This window comes from Gasterosteus aculeatus, chromosome 16, assembly GCF_964276395.1.
Source record: "Gasterosteus aculeatus chromosome 16, fGasAcu3.hap1.1, whole genome shotgun sequence".
Taxonomy (NCBI): Eukaryota; Metazoa; Chordata; class Actinopteri; order Perciformes; family Gasterosteidae; genus Gasterosteus; species Gasterosteus aculeatus.
In genome coordinates this window covers 14,185,241-14,207,412 of record NC_135704.1, presented here as the reverse complement: position 1 = coordinate 14,207,412, position 22,172 = coordinate 14,185,241, and the positions used below count along the sequence as shown (strand labels likewise).

General features: G+C 43.6%; 4 protein-coding genes across 13 annotated transcripts; 1 reads left to right on the top strand and 3 right to left on the bottom strand.

Moving 5' to 3' along the window:
- Positions 1-556: 556 nt before the first annotated feature.
- On the bottom strand, positions 557-9,372 carry LOC120834439 (high-affinity choline transporter 1). 2 transcript variants are annotated; one of them, XM_040202427.2, is made up of 9 exons: positions 9,118-9,372; positions 7,702-7,959; positions 6,921-7,034; positions 6,625-6,780; positions 6,383-6,531; positions 5,880-6,023; positions 5,509-5,662; positions 4,032-4,249; positions 557-3,722 (listed from the first exon to the last, which is right to left on the bottom strand). In XM_040202427.2, exons 2-9 carry the CDS (start codon positions 7,883-7,885, stop codon positions 3,069-3,071), a joined length of 1,773 nt encoding a protein of 590 aa, XP_040058361.1. In that variant the 5' UTR covers positions 7,886-7,959; positions 9,118-9,372; the 3' UTR covers positions 557-3,068. The 2 variants fall into 2 exon arrangements, with proteins under 2 accessions (XP_040058361.1, XP_077947327.1); XM_078091201.1 differs by lacking the exon at positions 9,118-9,372 and adding an exon at positions 8,640-9,003.
- Positions 9,373-10,011: 639 nt separating this feature from the next.
- LOC120833960 (claudin-14) lies at positions 10,012-14,986 on the bottom strand. Of its 6 annotated transcripts, none has more exons than XM_078091202.1 (5): positions 13,761-14,986; positions 13,205-13,504; positions 12,191-12,304; positions 11,665-11,926; positions 10,012-11,358 (listed from the first exon to the last, which is right to left on the bottom strand). In XM_078091202.1, the coding sequence occupies exons 4-5, from the start codon at positions 11,896-11,898 to the stop codon at positions 10,840-10,842; spliced, it is 753 nt and encodes a 250-aa protein (XP_077947328.1). In that variant the 5' UTR covers positions 11,899-11,926; positions 12,191-12,304; positions 13,205-13,504; positions 13,761-14,986; the 3' UTR covers positions 10,012-10,839. The 6 variants fall into 6 exon arrangements, with proteins under 6 accessions (XP_077947328.1, XP_040057576.1, XP_040057574.1 ...); XM_040201642.2 differs by having other exon boundaries at positions 13,205-13,599; positions 13,761-13,845; XM_040201640.2 differs by lacking the exon at positions 12,191-12,304 and having other exon boundaries at positions 13,761-14,381.
- A 586-nt stretch (positions 14,987-15,572) lies between these two features.
- LOC120833959 (F-box only protein 47) lies at positions 15,573-19,088 on the top strand (the record flags this gene model as incomplete). The annotated part of the gene is given in 9 exon segments (XM_078091419.1): positions 15,573-15,744; positions 15,923-15,999; positions 16,192-16,284; positions 16,535-16,643; positions 16,891-17,175; positions 17,178-17,357; positions 17,446-17,588; positions 18,034-18,193; positions 18,651-19,088. Coding segments are annotated over 9 exon segments (1,320 nt in total), but the record flags the coding sequence as incomplete, so codon positions are not given.
- A 52-nt stretch (positions 19,089-19,140) lies between these two features.
- Positions 19,141-22,106, bottom strand: LOC120833961 (ADP-ribosylation factor-like protein 6). 4 transcript variants are annotated; one of them, XM_040201644.2, is made up of 8 exons: positions 21,781-22,101; positions 21,553-21,603; positions 21,392-21,453; positions 21,208-21,276; positions 21,019-21,113; positions 20,536-20,665; positions 19,988-20,043; positions 19,141-19,550 (listed from the first exon to the last, which is right to left on the bottom strand). In XM_040201644.2, the coding sequence occupies exons 1-8, from the start codon at positions 21,901-21,903 to the stop codon at positions 19,525-19,527; spliced, it is 612 nt and encodes a 203-aa protein (XP_040057578.1). In that variant the 5' UTR covers positions 21,904-22,101; the 3' UTR covers positions 19,141-19,524. The 4 variants fall into 4 exon arrangements, with proteins under 4 accessions (XP_040057578.1, XP_077947332.1, XP_077947333.1 ...); XM_078091206.1 differs by having other exon boundaries at positions 19,141-19,847; positions 21,781-22,066; XM_078091207.1 differs by lacking the exon at positions 21,553-21,603 and having other exon boundaries at positions 19,141-19,847; positions 21,781-22,106.
- Positions 22,107-22,172: the final 66 nt, after the last annotated feature.

The following is a 22,172-nucleotide window of genomic DNA, read 5'->3' as shown; positions in this document are numbered from 1 at the left end:
AGTTTATGGTTGTTAATGTTTTTTGTATGTATTGTTTCTCAAAATATAATTTTTTTCTCTAAAATATTTGAAATTCTAAATACAGCCGTGCTTTCCCACATATGTGTTCATTTGTGAGGGATTATTGTATTACGTAATACATCTACAGTTTAAACTTATTTTTTCTAGTTTAAACCTTGTGATATGTGACTATTTCAGTTTTGGTTAAAAAGGTACTACACAAACTATAATGTATTCTCCTCTACTTTGAGAAACTCCACAATTTGAATGTTTCTTGCATCTGAGGGGCCGTCAGACTGTGTGTGTAGTCACGCTGTGATTTGTGTGTGTGTTTGTGGGTATGCAAGAATGATTGACAGCGTTGAGTTTTCTGATTGATGCGCCCAAGCAGGTGGCAACCTTTAGATTAAACCCTGCACCAAACAGTCCAGACACACACACACACACACACACGCACACGCCTTCCTTTTAGTTATTCTTTTCATATGTTGACAGCCTTATACATTGCGTTCAAATGTAAAAAGCTGTATTGCAAATAGAGAAAAATAAGCAAATGTGCTAAATAATATAATTTATTCAACTGACCTTACATTTGTTTACAACTGTACTCTTATAGACACTGAATGAATAAATAAATAGCTGTAAGTTCACTTTCAACAAACATCATTTTTAATGCTGCATTTAAAAGTAGACTCATTTGTTTCTATGCTTTTTTGGTATGTACATTTATCACACAAAAATACAGCATCATTGCAATATACAACATATAGACACAAATGAATATGCCAGTTCAACATCTGATGTAGATTCTTCTCTGTGCTTTCACACGTTGTGAAGCTTATCTGATGAGGAGGGGTTCACATTCACAGGCTCACACCAGGTTCAAGCTGACGTCGTCTTGGTTGCAGATCGTGAACCCCATAGCTGTTATTTATGTTTTAGAGATGAGACGGGATCAGGCTGGGATTCGGTGTCGCTTACTATACCTCAGGGGATATGGCTGAATGCAGGGATCAAGTCCACTTCTCTCCAAAGACTAAGGCCGTCTTGCCACCTTAAAGGACATTGGGTCACTTCCACAATGTCTTGCTCCTTTGAATACCCAATAGGATGCTTCATTTGCAACATGTACTTCTGCAGTGCCCTTTCATGTTAGGAAAAGTTAACACAGTTAAAAAAAAAGACACTTTATATTCATATTTATAAAAGATCTGTCTTCTTACGCTGTTATGAACGGGCTTGCAGTTGCCTGCCATAGATGGGGTCAGGTGGTCAGAGAATAGTGAGACAGACACTATTTAGTTTTGGTCTTAAAACAAGGTGATAAAAATAGAGAAGTCAACAGGTCAGCAACACAAAAATAGGTCTTTGCAGAGCAGCGGTCCGCCGGGTATTTTGAAACAGCCAGAAGTGGGAGAATGTGAGTGACTTTTTGAATGATGGTGCTCAATCAGTAACAAACTTTCAAATTTCATCTTCTTAAACGACACACCGTCAAACAAACCCTCATAAACCGCAGTTTCAAACCTCTTAGAGGTATTAATCAAATGTCCTGAGGGATAATCGACTGGGAATTGGATCGATAAAGACCGCTGCCACACTGACACCATCTCGGGAGGAACAATAACTTCCTGTCTCCGCTAACCTGCTGAGGCTGGCCAGTCAATACAGGTTTAGGATGAGCAAATGGTAGGCACCGGCACACACACACACACACACACACACCGACACACACACATACATACACGCGTGTAATGTTTCAAAACAGCGTCTTAGTGACCGTTTTATATATCAGTGAAATAGACTGTTGGTTAATTCCAATCATTTTTCAATCTTAGTTTTTTAGAGTTCTGAATTCTTGTGCAGGCTGCCATTGGGTTCCATTAATTAAATAGATACATACATACATATTCATCGCGTTTTAAAAACCTTATATGTGCTTTACTTGATATTAATGTTATTAATAATGCAGTTATAAATGCACGTTGATTCACAGATGAGCAACGCAAATGGGAGTTTCACAAAGTCAAATATTAGACAAACATACAAGACAAATGGAAGCCAAACGTAGCGAGGAAAAACAATCCAGGTTTGTATTGTATGTGTGCAAACGCAAACATCAGCGTAATGGAGTGAATATAAGACCTACATTCCTAATGTGGACCTTGATTTGGCCTCAATCCCCTCGTAGCTCCAAACGTGGGATATTTTATCAATTTCAACCATCTTGACAGTGAACGTTCAAACTGAGGGTGAATGCAGAATCATCCGACGTCAACCGTGTCTGGTGAGTTTGGTGAAACCACGTTGGCATGTACTTCTTAAATCAACACTCATTTTGTCTGGAATTAGTGAGGTTTCCAGGAGAATTAAGTGCACGGTGAACATGAATAAAATGACAAATACTTTTGATAGTCGAGGTAACAATAAAGACAGGAACTTGCTTATTCAGTACAATGTATCTATCCATTCAACATTAATCCTACAAATATTATTGCTATTAATAAATTCTGGACTATGCAAACTTAAAAATCACAATCTTTTTTGGAGCAACACACACACACACACACACACACACACACACACACACACACACACACACACACACACACACACACACAAGCTGCTATTTAGACGTGGACACAATTCCATGGTTAGATATTGCACTGTTCTCATTACCCACATCAAACCCTTGTGGACGTCGTTGTCCAAAAGCAGTAACTCTTTATTTCCCCCTGAAAGTCCCTCCGATCACTTTGAGCACTTATATTAAAACGGTTGCAGTGGTTTTGGATTGAACCTTAAAAAGAAAAACAGAATGAGTGTGTTATGCCCAACACGGCTAATTGTCACCTTCCTGGTTCTAGGCAAGGGATGTTAAAAAAGAAGGAGGCCTCGTGTAATCAGCATAAAACAAACTTGTGGAGTCACTTGGAAGCCAAAGCAGATTTCTGTTGATTTGGCTTTTAGTGCGGCAGTAGCAAGTTTCCTGAAGAGTCCGGAGGCCTCTTGGATTATTCCTTCTTCTTTAAATCCCTTGTTTGTAGCATCCGTACTGCCTTTGTCGCCTAGTTGTCATCGACAAAAGCCTCCGGACTGGACGCCCCGTCGTCGCTGAGGACCTCGGCGTTGATGAACGTCCCGGCAATTGACGCGCCCACCACCTGCTTGACCGGCGCCATCTCTGAAAGAATAATGTTGTCTTGGTTGCTCACCAGCGTGGCTTTGTCCATGATCTCCTTGCTGTGCTTGGACACCACGGCGTCCAGGAAGTCGTACTTGTGCGAAAAGGTGCCGCTTTCAAACAGGTACTTTGTCAGGTAAGAAAAGGCCACGTTTGCCGAGAACGACGCCAGCATGGACATGGACTTGAACGGGAACCTCTGCTGGACAAAGTGCTCCACCTCCCCAGTGACGTGGTGGATCCTCTCCTGGTTCACCCAACCGGGGTAGTAGATGAAGGGTGGGAGTTTGAGGTAGGGCTCCCCTCCACCGATGCGCAACAAAAGACCAAAGACGTAGCCAGCCACGGAGCCGTAGGTGTTGGTGCCCTTGACGAACAACACGCTGAGAAGCTGGGGGAAGATGATGACGTAGACCAAGTCGGAGCTCAGGTACCACAGGCCGTACACGGATTCTGTCAGCAACGCCATGGCAGTGGCAAGCGCTCCGAATACAAAGATGGTGCAGCGCATCACCCAAACAATCTCTCTATCTGAAGCCTGGCGGAGAGAAGGAAGAGATGGCGGAGTGAGGAGAAGGAGATCAAATGCGGACCTCCGGTAGGCCAGTCAGGCCGTATTTAGGCACAGCGGTGCTTTGTCAGTTTACACCTTTACATACAACTCATCATTTCCATGTTCTATTTTGAAATAGTTCTTTGGAGCTTTGGAGTCTGGTTGTGTATGTTGCATCGTCTGACATATTTGGAAGGGATGGAAGTAAAATAAATGTATCGATTATCTGACTGATGTTTGCAAACCCTGCAGAGGCGTGTTATTACTGCCGTTTATCGTCACTGCCACGCTTACCGACTGCCGAAAGGCGAGCTGATAAATGTTCCTGGCAAACATGGAGCTGGCTGAGAGAATGGAGGAGTCCGCCGACGACATGACCGCGGCCGACACGGCGCCCAGGCCAAAGAAGGAGACGTAGGACGGGCAGAGGTGCTGAAGCACTATGGGGAGGATCATGTCTGACTGATCCTTATCCTTTGGAGCGAGATACCCATAAGAAGTCTGGTTCCAGTCTGGAAGGATACATGGCAAAAGATGCAAATGTAGTTAGAAATACAAAGGTATATTTGTGTAACATTCTCTGAATATTAGGTTGTCTGTATATGAATATAAAAACAAACATATTTGGCTGAATTATTAAACTGAACACAAAAATAATGCAGGGTGAATAAGCATCACTAAAGTGGAGCTAGCCGTACCTGGCCCATGCTCCTATATGTTAAGGTTCACACAATTATGCTCTTGGTCAATTTGTTACATTTTAGACTGAGACTAATTGCTTTATTCCAATTTTTGAACTGATCCCTTAGCTTTCTAGACAAAGGGCTTTACTTTGAGACTTTATTCTAGTGTTCCCTGTGGATTTTAGTTGCTGTGAAACCAGAGGGCTTCACATACAGAAGGGATTATCAAGGTGATGCTGCACTGCTTGTCATGTAACAGGAAAAAAGCAAGAGTAATAAGAGGGATGCCAGAAATAATAGATACGTATTAATAGTATGACAACCAACCAAAGTTTTTGACGTAATGGATCATTGGTCCTGATATCAAACACAAGCTATTACTGTAGAATACATTGGTCGGTTGTATTTGAATTGCAAATGTTATTGATAACCCTTTCATTGATAATGTTTCATGTGTGTGAAGCCATTTATTTCGAGCTGGTTAGTAAAAGTTTGCAAAGATCTCATTTTTGCTGTATATCGTGTTCACCGTCATACTTTAGCAGGTGAGCATGATAACATTTCTTCATATTAATGCCTTTTTGCCACGTTTTCGTCCTTCTCTTTATCCCCCAGAGGTACATGATGATGTCTTTCTCTCCTTCCAGCAGTGTGTGTAACGCTGGTTACACATGAAACAACTTCGGAAGGACCAGATTAATTAGCTCCTCTTCAGATGTAATATTCACTTAATCGGCATGGCCTGATGACTCTCTCCTCTGCCCGTCATGACAGGATCCATCTGATGTTGTTTACCCTCCAGATACTCTATGCATCTGCATTCGTGCATCTCAAAATAGAGCTGCTGGGGCACAAACAACCCAGGAAAGACATCATTTTCCTTTGATCGCAGTTTCCTGTTTGAATAAAGGATCACATTCCTGAATGTTTTAATTGTCTTGTGATTTTTCATTAACTGCTTAATCAATGTGTGTGTGTGTGTGTGTGTGTGTGTGTGTGTGTGTGTGTGTGTGTGCATTCATGTCTACTATGTTTCTGTTAGCTTTAAGTTGCAAACGTCTGGTGTGTGTGTGTGTGTGTGTGTTTACCGGTGGAGGCCCCTATAGCACCTATGAGGACAGAGGGGACGGCCATGACCAGGCAGCCGAAGGCAGCGATGAAGGAAAGGACCTGAGCGTAGGTAGCTGAAGAGGCAGAAAGAACCCGTTGAAAATAGACCTGCCAGGGAATCCCCCCCAACATCTAGAAACAGAAACACCACAGTAAATACACCAAACTGATGCATAACAGTCACTTATTCCTCCGCAGCTCTGACACTTGATGTCGGCGGCATAAACTGTTACATGAAATGTGAAATGTTCTGCACCGGGGCTTTTCATTGCTCTACATTACACTCCTGTATCTTAAACAATACAAGGCTAATCCTTCTTAATGCGTCATCAAATAAAAAAGCGCTCACCAGCAAAAAGAAGTTGTCTGCCCAGAGCCATGCGTCTTTAGGATCGATCTTGCCCAGCCAGGGCGACTGGTAGATTTCCTCCTTGGCTGTAACGCTGATATCTGACACGGCGGGATTGGACAGGGCAAAAGGCACGCTGATCCACTGATGGAGAAAGGGGTAGATTTATGCAAAAAAGTATTGAAGCTATGGAAACGTTAAGATATTTTTTTACATTTCAACAGGTTCTCTGCCCTAGAATTAAACATCTAATTAATGTTCCACAGAGTCTGATTTCAATACTAGATACACAGTAACCAGTGTCTTCAGATGTTGGTAAGTGTGGGCCTGCTAATGTCACATATCTGATATGAGGATATGATGACTGCAGATCACAAACACGTCAAAAATAATTAAGTAGAAAAATGCAGCAATGCTTTTGGCTTTCAGTCTACGTGGGCAAAAACCATGTTTAATCATACAGACGTCTTTTCCGAGGATAGAGCTTTGACTGTGAAACTCACCAAGCCCACAAAGATACAGAAGAGCTGGACCACGTCTGTGTACGCCACAGAGTAGAGTCCTCCAACAAGTGTGTAAAAGATGGCTATCAGGGCTGAGATCACCACCGAAATGTTGATGTTTATGTCCACAATCACACTCAGAGTTGCACCTGCAGGAACATACATTTGCGTTTAGTCATGTAAGCGCATTCGTTAACATGGAGGTGTTGTTATTTTAGTGTCCCTGCACAGTGATCACCCACCCAGGGCGGATAAAATGGCTGCGGACCAGAAGATTTCCCCCATGAGTGCAGGGATGAAGAGCAGGCCTCCCATCCTCTTTCCGTACAGCTGCTGGAAGGGATCCAGCATGGTGACGTATCCACGGGAACGCATGGGCTTCGCAAAGAAAAGTCCACCTGAAGGATTCCCAACAGCAATGCAAAGCCGGCAAATAGGGGAAGAGACAACTGAAGTGCATTTTACTGACCCTTAATTATATGTGCACTTTAAGAGCAGACTTGTTGATCACTAGAGAGATAAACAAAGTCTGTCTTACCTACTACCAGGCTGAGAGCATATCCAAAGGGTGCCTGTGCCCAAGCAAGGCCGTAATTTGGCAGGTAGACATACTCTGCTGTCCCATTAATGTAGCCCCCACCAACCCAGGTGGCTGAAAACAAGAAAAAGAAAAGTTCAAAACATTTCTTTGGTACATGTCGTGATGCATAAGTCACCTTAATGAAACAAACCCCACAGATCATGGCTATCTATCGTGGATGGGATTATCACTCCATTATGAAACCAGACGGCTTCAGCTCAGCACTCCTCAGATCCTGCAGACACCAGCTTTGTGTCCTGTGTGGTACCAAAGACCTCGCACGGCTCAAGGACCTCCACAGCTTCAGGCTCTGACATTTGACCAGATAAAGTCCCTGGAGAGGCTGGTCCTTTGTACCTTCTATATTTCGCCTACCAGTGATGAATTGGTGCCAGCCACTGTGGTAAAACCAAAGAGCCGGCGGTGGACTTCCAGGTGAATGAACATTGAGATTGTAACATCTCATATTGAGTCCTAAACCGGACTGGTCTCGTCACCCTTATGCACTTTGCAAAAAGGGACAGAGCAGACTGCTGAGCAGACTACGCGTCTTTTGGACTCCCGAGGCTCTTGTTCAGCCATTTGTTTGGCTCATTGGCCCCTGCTGCACAACAGCTCTGCTCCAAAAGCAAATAAATCATACATGTATGTCCGTGCAGTAAACATTATATTTAATTTAATTCAGTTAAATTTAATTTGACCCCCTATAACCAAAAGAAAGAGTAGTTATCCGGCTCACCGGTCATTGTGAATCCGCCAACGAACAATCCGATGTCCCTTCCTCCGACCATGATGCGCTCGCTCTGGTCCGCGCCGTCGCCAACACCGGAGTTCTTGTTCTTCCACGCGGCCCAGATCCCCACACCGAGAATCAGGAGGTAGAAGATCACGATTGCCACGATGCCTTCGACGTGGATGGCCATCTTCTCGTTCTCCGCTTCCTCCCTCCGAGATCAGGAACTATTGCGCCCGGGTGACCGCAATCTCATGGAAATAACTTTAAAGAAAGAAAGATAGAGCAAGAAGCAGATTTCTCAGGTGCTCGTCTCATAAATGTTATTTCACAGAATCCTGACGCCTTTGCCACCCACATTTTTGGGTTAACAGCACAGGCTGACAGACGACAGTTAAAGTGCTTACGTGGAGAGGACTAAACTCATATGAAGAATTATTAACTTGATCACCAAGGTTTCTGTCCACACACGTCATGTAAAACATCCAGATTATATATTTAAATATGAATTCATATTTTCCAGGTATCGGTCAACTACACGCTCAATGTAAATTGCCCAACTATGTCAATTATAAAATCCCTGGATCAACTAAGTAAAATACACGCACATCATCATTTTAGATCTTAACAAAAGCAGTTCTTCTCATTTGAACCTGACAGACGGGATACAAAATGGAGAAATATGTATAAATTCCAATTTGTCTGCAAATAACAATGGAACAAAAGAACATCAGAATAATAATTTATCCGCGTTACGAAGCTCTCAATATTCGTTTCAAATGTTTGCCCAATCCTCTCAGTCTTTATATCCAAATCCTTCAGCCAAACTAATACATTTTGAACGACCAGCAGGTGCTGACAAACATAATTACTCGTTTATCTTAACTTTCATATTTATTCAAAACTGCGACCATAAAATGTCATTGGACGCGAGTGTACCTTACCTGGAACAAGAGCCACTGCATCACGTATCATACAAATCCCCAAACAACAAATCAGTGTCACACTTGTTAAGCTTTTAAGGCACTTGATGATGTTTTACGCGCGCCTTTCTGCTTTTTTCTGCTGATTATTCTGCAAGTTTACTCACGCGATATATTTTGAAATGTAAATGTATATTCTTAATAAGTGTTCAGGCAGCTCTGTGTTGATTTATAAAATGGAACCACCAGATTTGGTTTCGTGCGTAAAAGTCCAATGATGGTTCCCAAACGTGACGCACCGTCAAAAACTACGAGAGGAGACCCGAAACAGAAGCACGCGGGGTTTCTGTCCGATGCATCACTACACTCAAACCTTTGCGCTCCTTACGCCACGGTTCCAATGGCCCGAAATTGCATTATTGATCTCTCGTCTGTCACGATGGCCAAATGCAATTAGCCGGCACTTAATAAAGAGAATGCTAGAAACTGACATAATTACCTTTCACGGTAGCAGGTTATCCAAATACTCAAGTGTTTAAGTCGAGAACGGTTAATGTTGAATAATCCTCTTGACCGAACAAACTCAAGTCTCCTATGTTGTTTTTTGAGTCTCCAGTGCTCGACAGAAAGGAGAGAGAGAGGGGGGGAGAGAGAGGGGGAGAGCGAGGGGCGAGGAGAGAGGGTGGAGATGAATGGGAGTGGTGGGTTTATTGGGTGCTGTCAGGGTGAGTAGATGGTGGATGAATGTCTTCCAGGCATGGACGAAAATAGCTCCTAATAGAGAGTGGCATGACGCACAACCTGTTCGGGAAAGCTTTCCTATATCATTTATTACATCATATTGGAAATAGAGGAAACCTTTGCTCTGACATGTTAGATTTCAGGCCTGATTTACGACCCCGGAGCGCGATTCTTGCGTCCCGTACCTTCTCCAGACGCATGTAAGATGGTACTGTTGAGGCTGTACATTTCTATAAACCACTTTACGCATGTGCAAGAACATATGCAAGCTTTTGTATCTTTATCAATATTAAAACATTGTCTTGAAGTCGTATATGTCTCCAAATACGGACTTGAATGCATCAGCATAATCATTTGGTTTTAAGAGACTAATAACCCCTTTTTTATTATATGCTGATGATTAAAATAATGGCAAATGACTGTGTAACTTCATTGTAAAGTTATCTCAATGCCATCTCGTGGTTTTTGTGGGTTCTGATGTGATATTTCTTCATTGCACATTTCAAGTCATCCCTTAAAGTGTGTTCATACGTTCGTTTTTCACGGGCAATTGTTGCAACCATTGCTCTCTCAAACAAAACATATATTAAAAGTTTGGTCTTCAACAGCAATGTAAATATGTCGACGCTTGGCAATAAAAGAAGTGACTTGCTGGAATTGTGACAGGTCCTTTAATTGAGCGTCTGTGTGGTTGTCTGACACAGAGCAGCTCTAATTGGAGGCTTTCTTAACAAACACGTCCATCGTGTTACAGGTATGCGAGCATTCTAGAAAGCCCCAGAGTCACATTCATACACCGCGAGACACAAAATGATTCTTCCCATTTTTGACTTAATTACGCAGTTAGATCCATTCATAAAAAGTGCTGATATCTAGACATTAGCACAGCATTGTATGAAAAGAACTGAATGAAAACAGAGAAGTTCTAACTGAAGGCTTCAGGCTGCCTTCTCAAAAGACCTTTGTCGCCACCCAGTGTCTCTCCTCGGCTTTACAATCCAAATGTTCCCGGACCTGAAAAGTTGTTGTTGTTGTTGTGCTCATAACCTCAGCAGGGTTTCCTGAGTCTTATGCCGTTAACCCAGGTCCATCAGGTAATCCATTACAGTTGACAGAATATCTACCGTAGCAGCTTATGGAAAACAACACAAAGAGTATCTTATTGAGTACTCCTCTATTGTTAGATCAGAACTTGCAATTGTTTTAGGCTAGAAAATATTGAATACTGACATAAAACCTCATCCGTCTAGTTTCAAAAGAACAATTATATTTGAACTTAATATTAGAAAAAGTAAATCGCTACTGGAAAGGAAGCTACTAAAGGAAGTGACAGAACAATAGCTTCTTAGCCTTAAATGTGTTTCTCCACACACGGTAAGTTAGTTTAGGCTCATAAGCTCAGCCTAGAAAGACTCGTTAAAGGTCCCTTTAGTGTCTTTTCTCACTCGCTGCAGTCCCAGAGGTTTTGCGGCTGGTGGTCTTAGACGTAGTTGTTGAGCCTGTAGCCGTTGCTGGACAGAGAGCAGAGCGAGGGAGCGCGGTTGTCCTTCAGGGCCTCGGGGGGCTTGTACGGCGGGGCGGGAGGGTATATGTGGCTGAAGGCAGGGGGGGGTGATAGCGGTTGATTCCTCTGCACGTGGCGGCGCCTCCTTGACCTGCTGCTACTGCTGCTGCTGCTGCTGCTCCAGCACAGCGCCATCCCTCCGCCCAGACTGACGCAGGCCGAGGCGTAGCCGAGGTACACGGCCAGGCCGATCTCGTACTTCATCCCGCTGGGAAGGAAGGGGTCGTAGAAATCCAAGATGACATCGTTGGTGGTCCAGGACACGGTGACCAGGCAGAGCACGCCGGCACAGAGGAATCCGATCCCACCGCTGAGCACCAGCGACGACTTGACCAAGGGGTCACGGGCGCAGCGGGTACACTTCATCCCCATCACAGACACCAGAGACGCCAGGACCGAGGTCACGCAGGAGAGCACCATGAGCGCCCGGGCAGCCTGCAGGGGGGAGAGGAAAGACGAGCGTCTTCAACACGGGGAGTCAAAGTGATTCGGATGTTAGCCGGTAGGGTTGGTACCAATCCACCCAGCTGTAGATCAGTAATTATTGGGGCAGCAACTAACTAAAAGATGAACCAGATAATTATGCTCATTACCCAATTATCTGCTGAATATCTTTCTCTGACTAATAGTTAAAATGATTTGAGCAATGTTGAGCATTTTTGCTCGAAAACCTTTTTCGGATTATCACTGTTTTCATGGAGCTTTGGCAAAAAAGCCTTTCCTTTGGGGACCGCGTCGTACCTGCAGGTCGCGCGGCAGCGCCAGTAGAGATCTGTACACCTCACATTGGTAAATGCCGGTGCTGTGCCACACACACTCCATCCACAGGCCTTTCATGTAGGCGGTGGTTGTGATGATGTTGGAGCCCACGTAGGCTGTGCTGCGCCAGTAGGGGAGCAGGGTTGCAACCACGGTACCTATGAACCCCAACAGGCCCAAGAAGAAGCCGAGGAGTTGAACCGCCGTGCTGGCCATGATGGGCTCACGGGGACAGATGTTCAAACTGCAAAGCACAAAGTCACACTTTTAAGTCACAGGCGACGAGCACGTGGGAGACATTTATGAGAGCAATCGAATGTCTCTAAATGCCGCCGATGAGGCCCGTAAATACCGATTGGATCCACAGATAACATGAGCGAAAGGGGAAAATCATCAAGCAGAAAAACAACATCTCGCCACATAAAAAAAAACTCGACGGAAGAGGAGGGAGCGCTCCTCCCGTTATCTGCATGGTGCCCAGCTGTAAAGTGAATCCCACAGAGCTTACATCCAGTCACAGAGTCTGAGCCATTCCTCAAGTTTCTCCGAGGTGCGGGCAGAAATAGCTGTGGAAAGTCCCTGGCATCGGTCTCTGGTGAGTGGCAGGTGACTGCATCTGTAACTAATGAGAGCGCTGTTCAGCTTCACCCGTTCAACGCTCTCCTCCGGAGGGCAAACCACAGCCGTTTATTTGTTAAGCTCCCCGCCACCCCTCCGAGAGGAAGAGAGAGAGAGGGGAGGAAATTAAACATTTACAGGAACCACCCAAGCTGAGAGGACTCTTATAAACCACTAACTTTGGGCATTTTTCACAGCTCTGGAGGGTATTTAGTGTCTGGATGACAGGGCTTTGAGGCCCAAACTGTGACAATAAAGGGGTGGTAGTGATTGGTCATAAGTGATCAACTCCTATTATATCCAATTTCATCTCTTGACCCGGTACTACATTCATAAATTCACACATGATAACACAAATTGCACAACTTCAACTACGGGTAGGAAACGGATTAGTAGTTAAGCATTTACTGTTCCTTCAACCATTCTTTTCAGCAGCGAAGAAAAAAAGCTGAGTAATGAGTGGAAGATGTTTAAACAATGACTATGCAAATGAAAATGTAATAAAATGACCTGAGGAGCAATTCCCACTTCAATACAAAATGTGCTGTTTCCCTCGCAAGAATGAAACACAACAAATTTAAATGTCCAAACAGAGAAAAGTAAACCGCGCTCATACATTGTTTAACTTCCTCAGAAAACAAAGGCTGATTGTTGTTCACTGTCAGACCAGGCACTGTCGGGGCCTCTTTAAACTATAGATACACGCTTCCTTGTGTTCACTTAATGATTGACTACACTGAAGACACAACTGATGAACAATAGCAACAAAGACAAGGCTGTGGAAACCAGTTTATGTTTGTTTTACCCGCAAATCCTTCCCACCCGAGAGCAAAACAAAAGGGATATTCATATACCTTTCCACATTTCACCGTTGACTAAAAGCACTGCACCTTTGGATACTCACCAACAAGGTCACCAAAAGGACTACAGCTCCATGGTTACAGGTGTCTAGATGGTGCACCTCCAAAGAAATAGGCCATCGGCACAGATTTACACACCGACCAGCTCCTTTCTGTCTCCACTGCTGCCTCACAAGTCAAGGGATATTTGTGGCTGTGCTGCAGGGTTGTCACTGGTCAGCGTTGGATATCATCGTCGTCTTTATCGCCGTCAGCATCAGGAGCATCGCGTTAGAAGATGGCATGAGACAGTCCCGGCGATGGCTTGTTGCTCAGATAAACGCTCGGACCCGGGGGGCAGAGCGCTGTTTCCAAGCAGAGAAGAGACAGAAGAGATATTGTCCACACTGGTTGTGCTGTTTTTGCCTCAATAAGTATTGAGCTCTATGCAGCTCCACATCTGTTGAACAGATAACAGGAAGAATTTTCTAAAAAAGTGCAATGACTTAATCGGTGCATTCACTTTTAAGCAACATGAATACACATCAACTACAATTAGGCTTCAATCATTAAAGCATTAAAAGCAACACTTGCAAGGTGGATTGCGTGCGTGGTACATACTGATCTGCAAGCCGAAGCAGCACAGTTATCTCCGGGTGCCTCCGAGGTCCATCTTCTTGCTTTGCAGCTCTTCTCTCCCCCCCCCACACACCCCCACCCACTCCGTGCTCCTCCCCTGGTACCCTCACCTCCTATTCAGCTCTCTGTGAGAGCTCTGCAGAGAAGGGATGATCCTCTCCAAGGTCTGCCTGTGGGAGACGCCATTTGAATGTGGAACACTTAATAGTCTTAGTTAAGCAGAATAATCCCGTGATTAGCAGCTGAGCATAGCCGGTCTGTTGTGCACAGCGCTGGAGGGTATAACACACAACTATAACAGTGTGTAATACGGGACTTTGTCTTTTTTTGTGTGTTCACGTCTTCATAAGCCTGAAAAGACAGACTATTTTTCATACAGCACACACCTTTTGTACGTGGGTCGATGTAGCCAACATTCTTAAAAGATGGTAGCATGACTTTAAATGCCCTGCCACAAAGGTGTTGGTCATTATAGCAGATGACCACAGACTAGTTTTTCCCATCCCAGTGAGAGAAATTCATAATTATTCAGCCCAAATATCATCAATTGATGAAACCTGCATGGATGCAGTATAAGGCTTGTATGATAATTGGCTATGGAGTAAAGAAAAAAAAAAAAAATACTTTAATCAACTTGAATCAACTTGCACAAAATAATTCTGCTAATAAAAGGCAGTGTATGGAGGAAACAAGCACAGCTTCTTAAATATGACTGCACACAACAATAAGTTACTAATCTATGTTAAGAGGTTGACATTTGTGCCACCTAGATCCACGTTATCACTAATTTACACGCGAGGAGCTTCTCGGTGAACGCAGTGCTCGAGGCCTTTCTTTCGTAAACGTTACTCGTGGGGACTCAATTTAAAGGCCGAACGCGGGAGAAACGTCCTCATTCCTCAGCGGCGCTAGCTAGCTAGCTAGCACGCAGGTGACTCGCCATCGCAGGTGACGTTTGCTGTCGACGTCCACAGAAGGAATAGTACTGGTAAGGATATATCAAATTTGACTTTTATTCCCTTTTTTTAAACGTCCACGTCACATTAAATGTTAATGGAACCGCTATATTATATTCATGTGCTAACTACCTATACAGAGTTAGCATTAGCATTGAGATGTCTTTTTAGCTAACGCGAGGTTAGCTTGAGATTTTCATTTTAACTTCCGAGTCCACCGTGCCTTGTCTTGTCTAACGCAGTCTACCCTGCGGTGCACGTCATGGTGAGGAGATCCTCCAGAAATGTTGGGAAGTACACGCTGACACACCAGTCCCACAAGAGGACCCGACGTCGGCCGCGTCCGACCCGGACCACGGTGACCCGGACCATGGTGACCCGCAGCCAGCGGGCGGGTCTGCCGAGCGGCAGCTTCTTCCACCGGCTCCCGTCAGAGGTGTTCTACATGATCCTGGACAACCTGTCCGGTAGGTGGACCCGTAACATCACTGTAACGACGTGTCAGAGTTCATTCAGACCGCGTATCATGTCATTTGCTGAATTCAGTCCCGTTTTTGTATCTGAAATGAATGAAACTACCACATATTCTGCTCTGGGGCTTTGCTCTGCTTGTCATCACTAATGTCTGTGCCAAAGATTAATCTATTCAATTCTGCCTGTACTCTTAGGCCTGATTTTGAGATGTTTTCTATATATTTTTTTTTCTATGTATATATATATATATTTTTTTGAAGTATATAATGTATTTATTTCAGACCCAGAGGGATCCATAATACAGTACAAAGCAGACACACATTGTAATAGATACAAAAAACTAAAAATAAATGTTAAATATTATGTTTCATTAGTGCTGGAGAGCAGTGTGTTCAGCATGGTGTCCAAGGAAATCAATCAATTCATTTTGGACTACATCTCAAGCCTGGCCTGGAAGAATAAAACAATCATTCAAAGCTTTCATCGCTCCACGTGCCTTCAACAGAAGTCCACTATTGAACACTACAGAGACCTGGGTATGTGGCTGTGCATATTTAGCTGAAGATGTATTTTGTATAGCTCCTCTCCACGCTGTACGTGGTGTACAAATGTATTATTGACGACCAGTTGATCGTACTTGACGGTCGTGTTAAGGAAGAGGAAAGATCAAGGTCTATATTTAATTTGATAATATGCTTTGTGTTTAATTTCCAGGTGTGTTGTTCAAGAGATGCACCTTGTTGCTACCAACGAAGGACAGGTTAAAGTTTATCTTTAGCCAGTTTTCACAGGTAAGAGTAGGAAAGGACCAGCCAGTGAGATTCCATAGTTTAATTGGCCTCACTGACTTTAGAATGCTGCCCATGCCTAAATTGCAATGTTGTAGCTCAAACCATACATTTTATTATTTTGATATCTATTGATCATAACCAGGGATAATAATAAGGCCGAATGAATAAAAGTGTCCCACTGATCTGTTTCAGATTCCCTGCTTCCTGTTGGAGCACTGTTTCACACCCGACTGCATTGGCTTCTCCAGCTACGGAGTCTTCCTCCAGGTGGAGGCCTCATATAAAGATTAACAGTTATAAAACAGTTGTAATAAACTGAAGCTGGCTTGTTATTAGTTCGGATGCTGAAACACAAACAGCTATGGGAGAATAAACCCAACACGGAATATTATGTATGTGGGAAAAATCGCAACCTTCTTATAAAGTTTCACTTTTGTATCGCGTCCCAAGTGCCTGAAAATAATTTGGCCGGATCACGTTACTCTTTTTTCCGGCACTGAAAATTTGAAGGTGTCGTTTGTTGAATACTTGACAGACACTGATCGCAGGTTGGGACGAGCTGGAGTGCCACAGAGTGTTCAACTTCCTTAGTGACCTCACAAACCTGCTGCAAAAAACCGAGGCAGTTGTCACTGGAAAACCTGGTATGTGTTTTTTCTACTACTATTACTGTGTGAATTGTTTCATGTGATCATTAGCTCTTTCAAACCATCATAAGTAAACAACTCAAACAATCCAGGTGAAAACTGGTGTCGTCGCAGTGTGTGTCGTAAAAGTTTGAAGGGGGAGTAACTTTTGAACTGACTCTGGGCCTTTTCCCCTTGAGCCTCGTGAAAGTCTTACATGACATGATCCTAAAACACGTTTCTTTATTCCTTGGTCTTCCTTCAGGTGTCAGGTGGTACCAAAAGCTGCAGCTCCGTCTATTCTGCCGCCATGTTCTGTTGGACCCATGGCTGAACCAGCCAGATTGTCATTTCTGGCTGATGCAGCTGCTGAAGCCTTGGCCCATGGTCAGCCAGGCCAACTTGCTGTTCGTCCTCTATGGACCTCTGATGCCTGAGGGTAACCGTGGTGCGCGTTTGTTTGGCTTCACTGTCACTCTGAAAACGGGATCAGACCGGAATCCTGGCTTGTTGCCCGTTTTCTCCTCCCATACTTATGTGGTGTAGCAGGACACGGTGGTTACGGTGATCTCCTCCACGCAGAAACCTTCGGCTGGCAGGATCTGGTGGAGAGGGGGCTACCTCACAGCTCTCTGTGGGACATGGCCAGGGCCGTCCTCCTGCTGTTCGGCAAACTAGAAGTCAAAGGCAATAGCGCCAATTCCCTGCTGGCAATCTTAGAGGAGCTCATCGGTATGCTCATAATCTTTCATGACAGAAAAAAAGACAGTGTCACCGACCGACCCATGTGATGAGAGATTCTCCTCCTCCTCGTCTGCAGTCATTCCTCGGCCGTGGCATGTGGAGAACGTGGCTCGTCTGCTGGTGCTGTGCGGCAGCAGTCTCTGCTACACCGTCCTAGCCAGCAAGGCCGTCAACGGGCGACTTCTCGAAGTCTCCAGACTGATCGTGTACATCATACTGGTGAGAATACTGGTTGTTTTCTTATTAGGTCGAGGAAATTGGCTTTTGGTTGCCTGCGGTAAAGTCTTTAAACTTAGAATCGAGTTTAGTCCAGCATTCCAAGCTATCTCTGATATGATGCAGTTGAACTACGACGTAATTGTGCGGTTGATTAATATCACATTACACATAGATTCAGGGACAAGGGTGCATTGTCTGCTTTTTCCACTGTATCGTCATGGGGCGACAGCCTGACCCAGCATGCACAAGGGCAGAGACACAGTCAAGACAAAATAAAACAGTCCTCAAGTACCTCTCCGTCGTCTGTGGGGTATTACGGTCACTTGTGCTGTCCATTGTGCTGAATGTACTTAGTTATCCTGTTACGATTATCTGCTTCCACATAATTTGTGCTGTGAAAAGGCATGTCGGTTCAACCTTCTGTTTCGCACCACCACGTCCTCAGGTGTGTGAGAAGGACGGCTATCACATGACGTGGGCGGTGAAAATGGTGCAGCAGATCTGTAAGGTCTTCAGCACGGCTCCCGAAAGGTTCTGCTTCATCCAGCAACTGGAGAGCATGTTTTCAGAGGTCACCAGGGAGGTCTTTGAGTTGTCAGTGACAGGTGAGGTGGAGCAGCTTCCTGCGATGCAAATTAACATTTTAAAACTTTTTGTGTGTTAGTTAACGCACATTTTGAAAAAAAAAAAAATGTTTCTTGAAGAAATGCTGTGTGTTGATGGGTGGCTGTGCATGTGTGTGACCGCTGAGGCGGTAGGAATTTACTGGGAACTCCTTATTTTTCCTCTTTCAATCAAAAATACTTTTTGCATTTTGCGTGTACTTTGTTCTTTTCCACCAATTTTATGCTGGAGTATTGTGCCCATTACATAATTGAACTCTTAATGTGAACATATTAAGAACATACCATACACCTGTTTCAAGCGCCTGTGAGGACAGTTTCAGCACCAGAGAACTTCCTCATTGTGTTTTGAATGGGTCTATTTGCTCAAGATCAGAGTGACTCTGGTTCACATTAAAATCAATATAAACAGTGATTAATCATCATTGTGTGTTTTCAGGGAACCCTCTTGAGGACGGGGAGACTTTCCAGACATTGTGCTTCCTCCTGGACTCCAGCGCTCGCTTCCACACTAAATTCCTCCACATGTTCCTCAAATAGGACAGAGGGACACAGAGAGGAAGAGTCGGGGGAGAAACCAGCGTCAATAATGAAGGGGTTAACTGCAGATGTGAACAAAAGAGAAAGTGAGGGGCTTTTACAGTTCTGTAAGACTTGAACATGGGGGTTGCCGTGGTATTCAAAGTTTGGAGGGATCCGAGGATGAATTTGATTAGTTAACTGTATTCTGTAAACAATTGGGTTATTTATACACATTTTATATTTCTAAATATTTATTGATATTTATTATTTATTCACATTGAACCTTGTTGTACATATAGTTGTGATATAATAATTGGTTTTGTATAAGTTATTAAATTGGTATTTTCAATTACAATTTGTTTTGAGTTTATTAGGATTTTCTTTAAAAAAATAAATGTAGCACAAACTCAGCTTATAAAACCAGCTTTTATTGCCCTCCACTAGCACAACATTCAGCACTGACAGCATTAAAAAAGTTCAGTAGATCACGGAATGAAAATACAAATGTTGGAATGTTGCTTTATCCAGAAGCAACATTAAGGATCAATAATGGTTTTTAACATATGTAACTAACGATGATTGGGCACTTTAAATATTACATATTTATATATATTACAGAGTAGTCATACACCAATTACAATATTAGAAGGATTTTGTTGTTTAAAAACAACATGCACAGGAAGCACTAGACTACTTGACGTGGACGTTTAAGGCCTACAACATCAAGTGTGGTGAGTTTGATCCGGGTACCACGTCCACATCGCGCCAACGCTCACAGGCATTTCAATCGTTCACTTGTTCATTGTTTTGATATGATCTGGCAGGAGAAAAAATTATACAAATGTGACGGAATTGGAAATGTAAACGTGGAAAGTGCTCAAAGTGGAGCTCACAAATAACTAAAGCTACAGCACAGATACAGTACATATACATGCACATTAGGATGGGATTTATTTCTCTCGTTGGCTCATTCCAATATTAAACTTGTTTTTTGGTCACAAACACTTATTGTTTGGGTAATAGTCCTTTGAATTAAATCCCATGCAGAGAAATACTGAGATACAATCTACCACCACAGTGACTTTACACGATGGTACTTACTGTGAAATTTGTTCTATGGGTGTGAAAGAAGACACGTCTTAATGCAGACAGCACTTGACACATTGACATTTCAATCTCAGCCAATTCCACACAGCCTTTTATTTCCTGTGGCCCAGTTAGGTGCTTTAATTTAAGTTACTGAAGAGACTTTACCTTGTAGCCAGTCCAGCCCTTCCTGCAGGCCCTCTCCTTTGATAGCATTGCTCGCACTAAAAGAAACACACGGAGATGTCGAGAAGTTAATCTCCTCCTGGCACGTGTTCACTTTCTTATGACTTCTCTTGGATCCCGGCTGTTTAAAGCTGTCCTGCTCTTAATCCACGGGCCTTCCATCTGTCTAATGAGTAAACAGGATGGTAAACACGTGTATATAAACTAACCAGGCTTTTAAATAACTGCATGTTGCTGCGCCTGCTGGTAATGGTTAACCCGATCCGGTGGAAAAGGACAAACAAGCAGATATTGGAGTGAGTAAATATGGTCACTTTTAATGTCTCCGTTTCAGACTTTCAGACTGCTGAGCTTAACTCCAGAAGCACAAAATGTTGTGGATGGAGAAGGAACAAAGCCTGGCTAAGTGTAGCATATTTAATCCAACATTACCTCAGACCAGTGTTAGTGTGCTCTACGTTCACTGTGTGAGTCAGAACAGACAATGAACTAAGTGCGCGAGCCTGTTAAGAAAAGAACAGATATTTTACCAGATGTGCCAGGGTTTGTCTTTGATGTTCTCCAAAGACAACATCTGGGACACCTTGACAGAAGACACGGCATCCCGTAGATCCATCTTGTTAGCGAAGAACAATACAGGCATCTTTTTGCTGCGGATATCTGGGTTATAAATATTTTAATTGACATGATAATGAGTAACAGCCGACCACTTATTGTTTGACACACACGCATCTTTATACGTAAAACGTTGTTAGGTTGTAACACGTTAGACCAGGTGCTTGATGGAAGACTAAAACTAGCAGGTTTCAATCCAAAGTGACAACCAGTGAACTCAAGGACTTCTCCATAGTGTTTTACTTGTGTAATGCTGGACCGTGAAGTACGAATGGCAACAGTTTATGGAGGCCTCAGACAGTAAATGTCAATCATGATTTTCAGTAGAAACAGTATACAAAATGTGTCTTCATTCACACGCGAGAGGAGTAAAAACACTCTGGCGACAGATTACGCACCTTCGTGGTTGAGAAGAGTATCCAGTTCCTCTTTGGCAACGACCATTCTCAGTTTGTCACCGCTGTCAATGACAAAGATGATGGCGTGACTTTCTCTGAGGAGAGGAGAAGAAGTTAGACGTGTCTCGGAGTCTCGGGACGGTAGCGTTTTTTAATATTGGATGAGTGACGGCGTCTTGTGTCTCGTACTTGTAGTAATGCTCCCACAGGTTTCTGTACCTGCTCTGCCCGGACATATCAAAGACTGTAAAAGACAGGCTGCAGAGACAGAGAGAGAAGTTACGATCGTACTTGATTGTTACATTAGCCATTATATTAAAATGCGTGTCTGTACCTGAATAATAAATATGCACGACTGTGTGTAAAACTCTACCTTGAACTCTTGAACTTTTCGATGTTGAAGCCGATGGTCGGGACTATTTCCTGTGCCGGTGTCTGCATTCGACCAGCGCACACAAACACAAAAACAGACAAGTAACGGCAAAAGTATGTCAACAAGAAAATATTATAAGGAAAGTACGATATGGAATTTACCTGACTAACATGTTTCCATTCGGGTGACAATGGGCCTAAATGATTCAAATGCTGAAAACAAGCGATCAGTGAACGACTGCAGTCAAATAAAGGAGATTTTGACAGGCCGTATAAATATGTATTTATTACAATTTAGTTTTTTCACGGATAAAACGCTTGTCCACCCACATGTTAGACTACAGCAGGTACAGTTCACTCTCACGTCAAGTGCCAGCTTCGTGTACTTACAGAGGAGGGTTTGAGTTGGTTGATGATGGTAGTTTTCCCGCTGTTGTCGAGTCCCAAACACAGAACGTTGACCTCTTTCTTCCGGAGGCCGAGCCAGCCCGACAGTTTATCCAGCAGCCCCATCAGACTCGACGGATGCTAAACCGTTTGCATTTTTTTTAACGCATCACCCCATAGAGAGTCTGAGTACAGTAGATTAAATATAGTGATATTTGAACCAACAATAGGGATGAACACTGCCGCGTTTAGCCTGTTCCCGGTACCTGCAGTGAATAGTGTCCCAAGCTGAGTGTCCCCGCCCGGGCATCCCAGCTTGTAGGTAATCCTATTAAGTCGAATTAAGCTCTTTGGATCACCAGGTGACCTGATGGTGGAGCGTGGAGCTTTCCAGG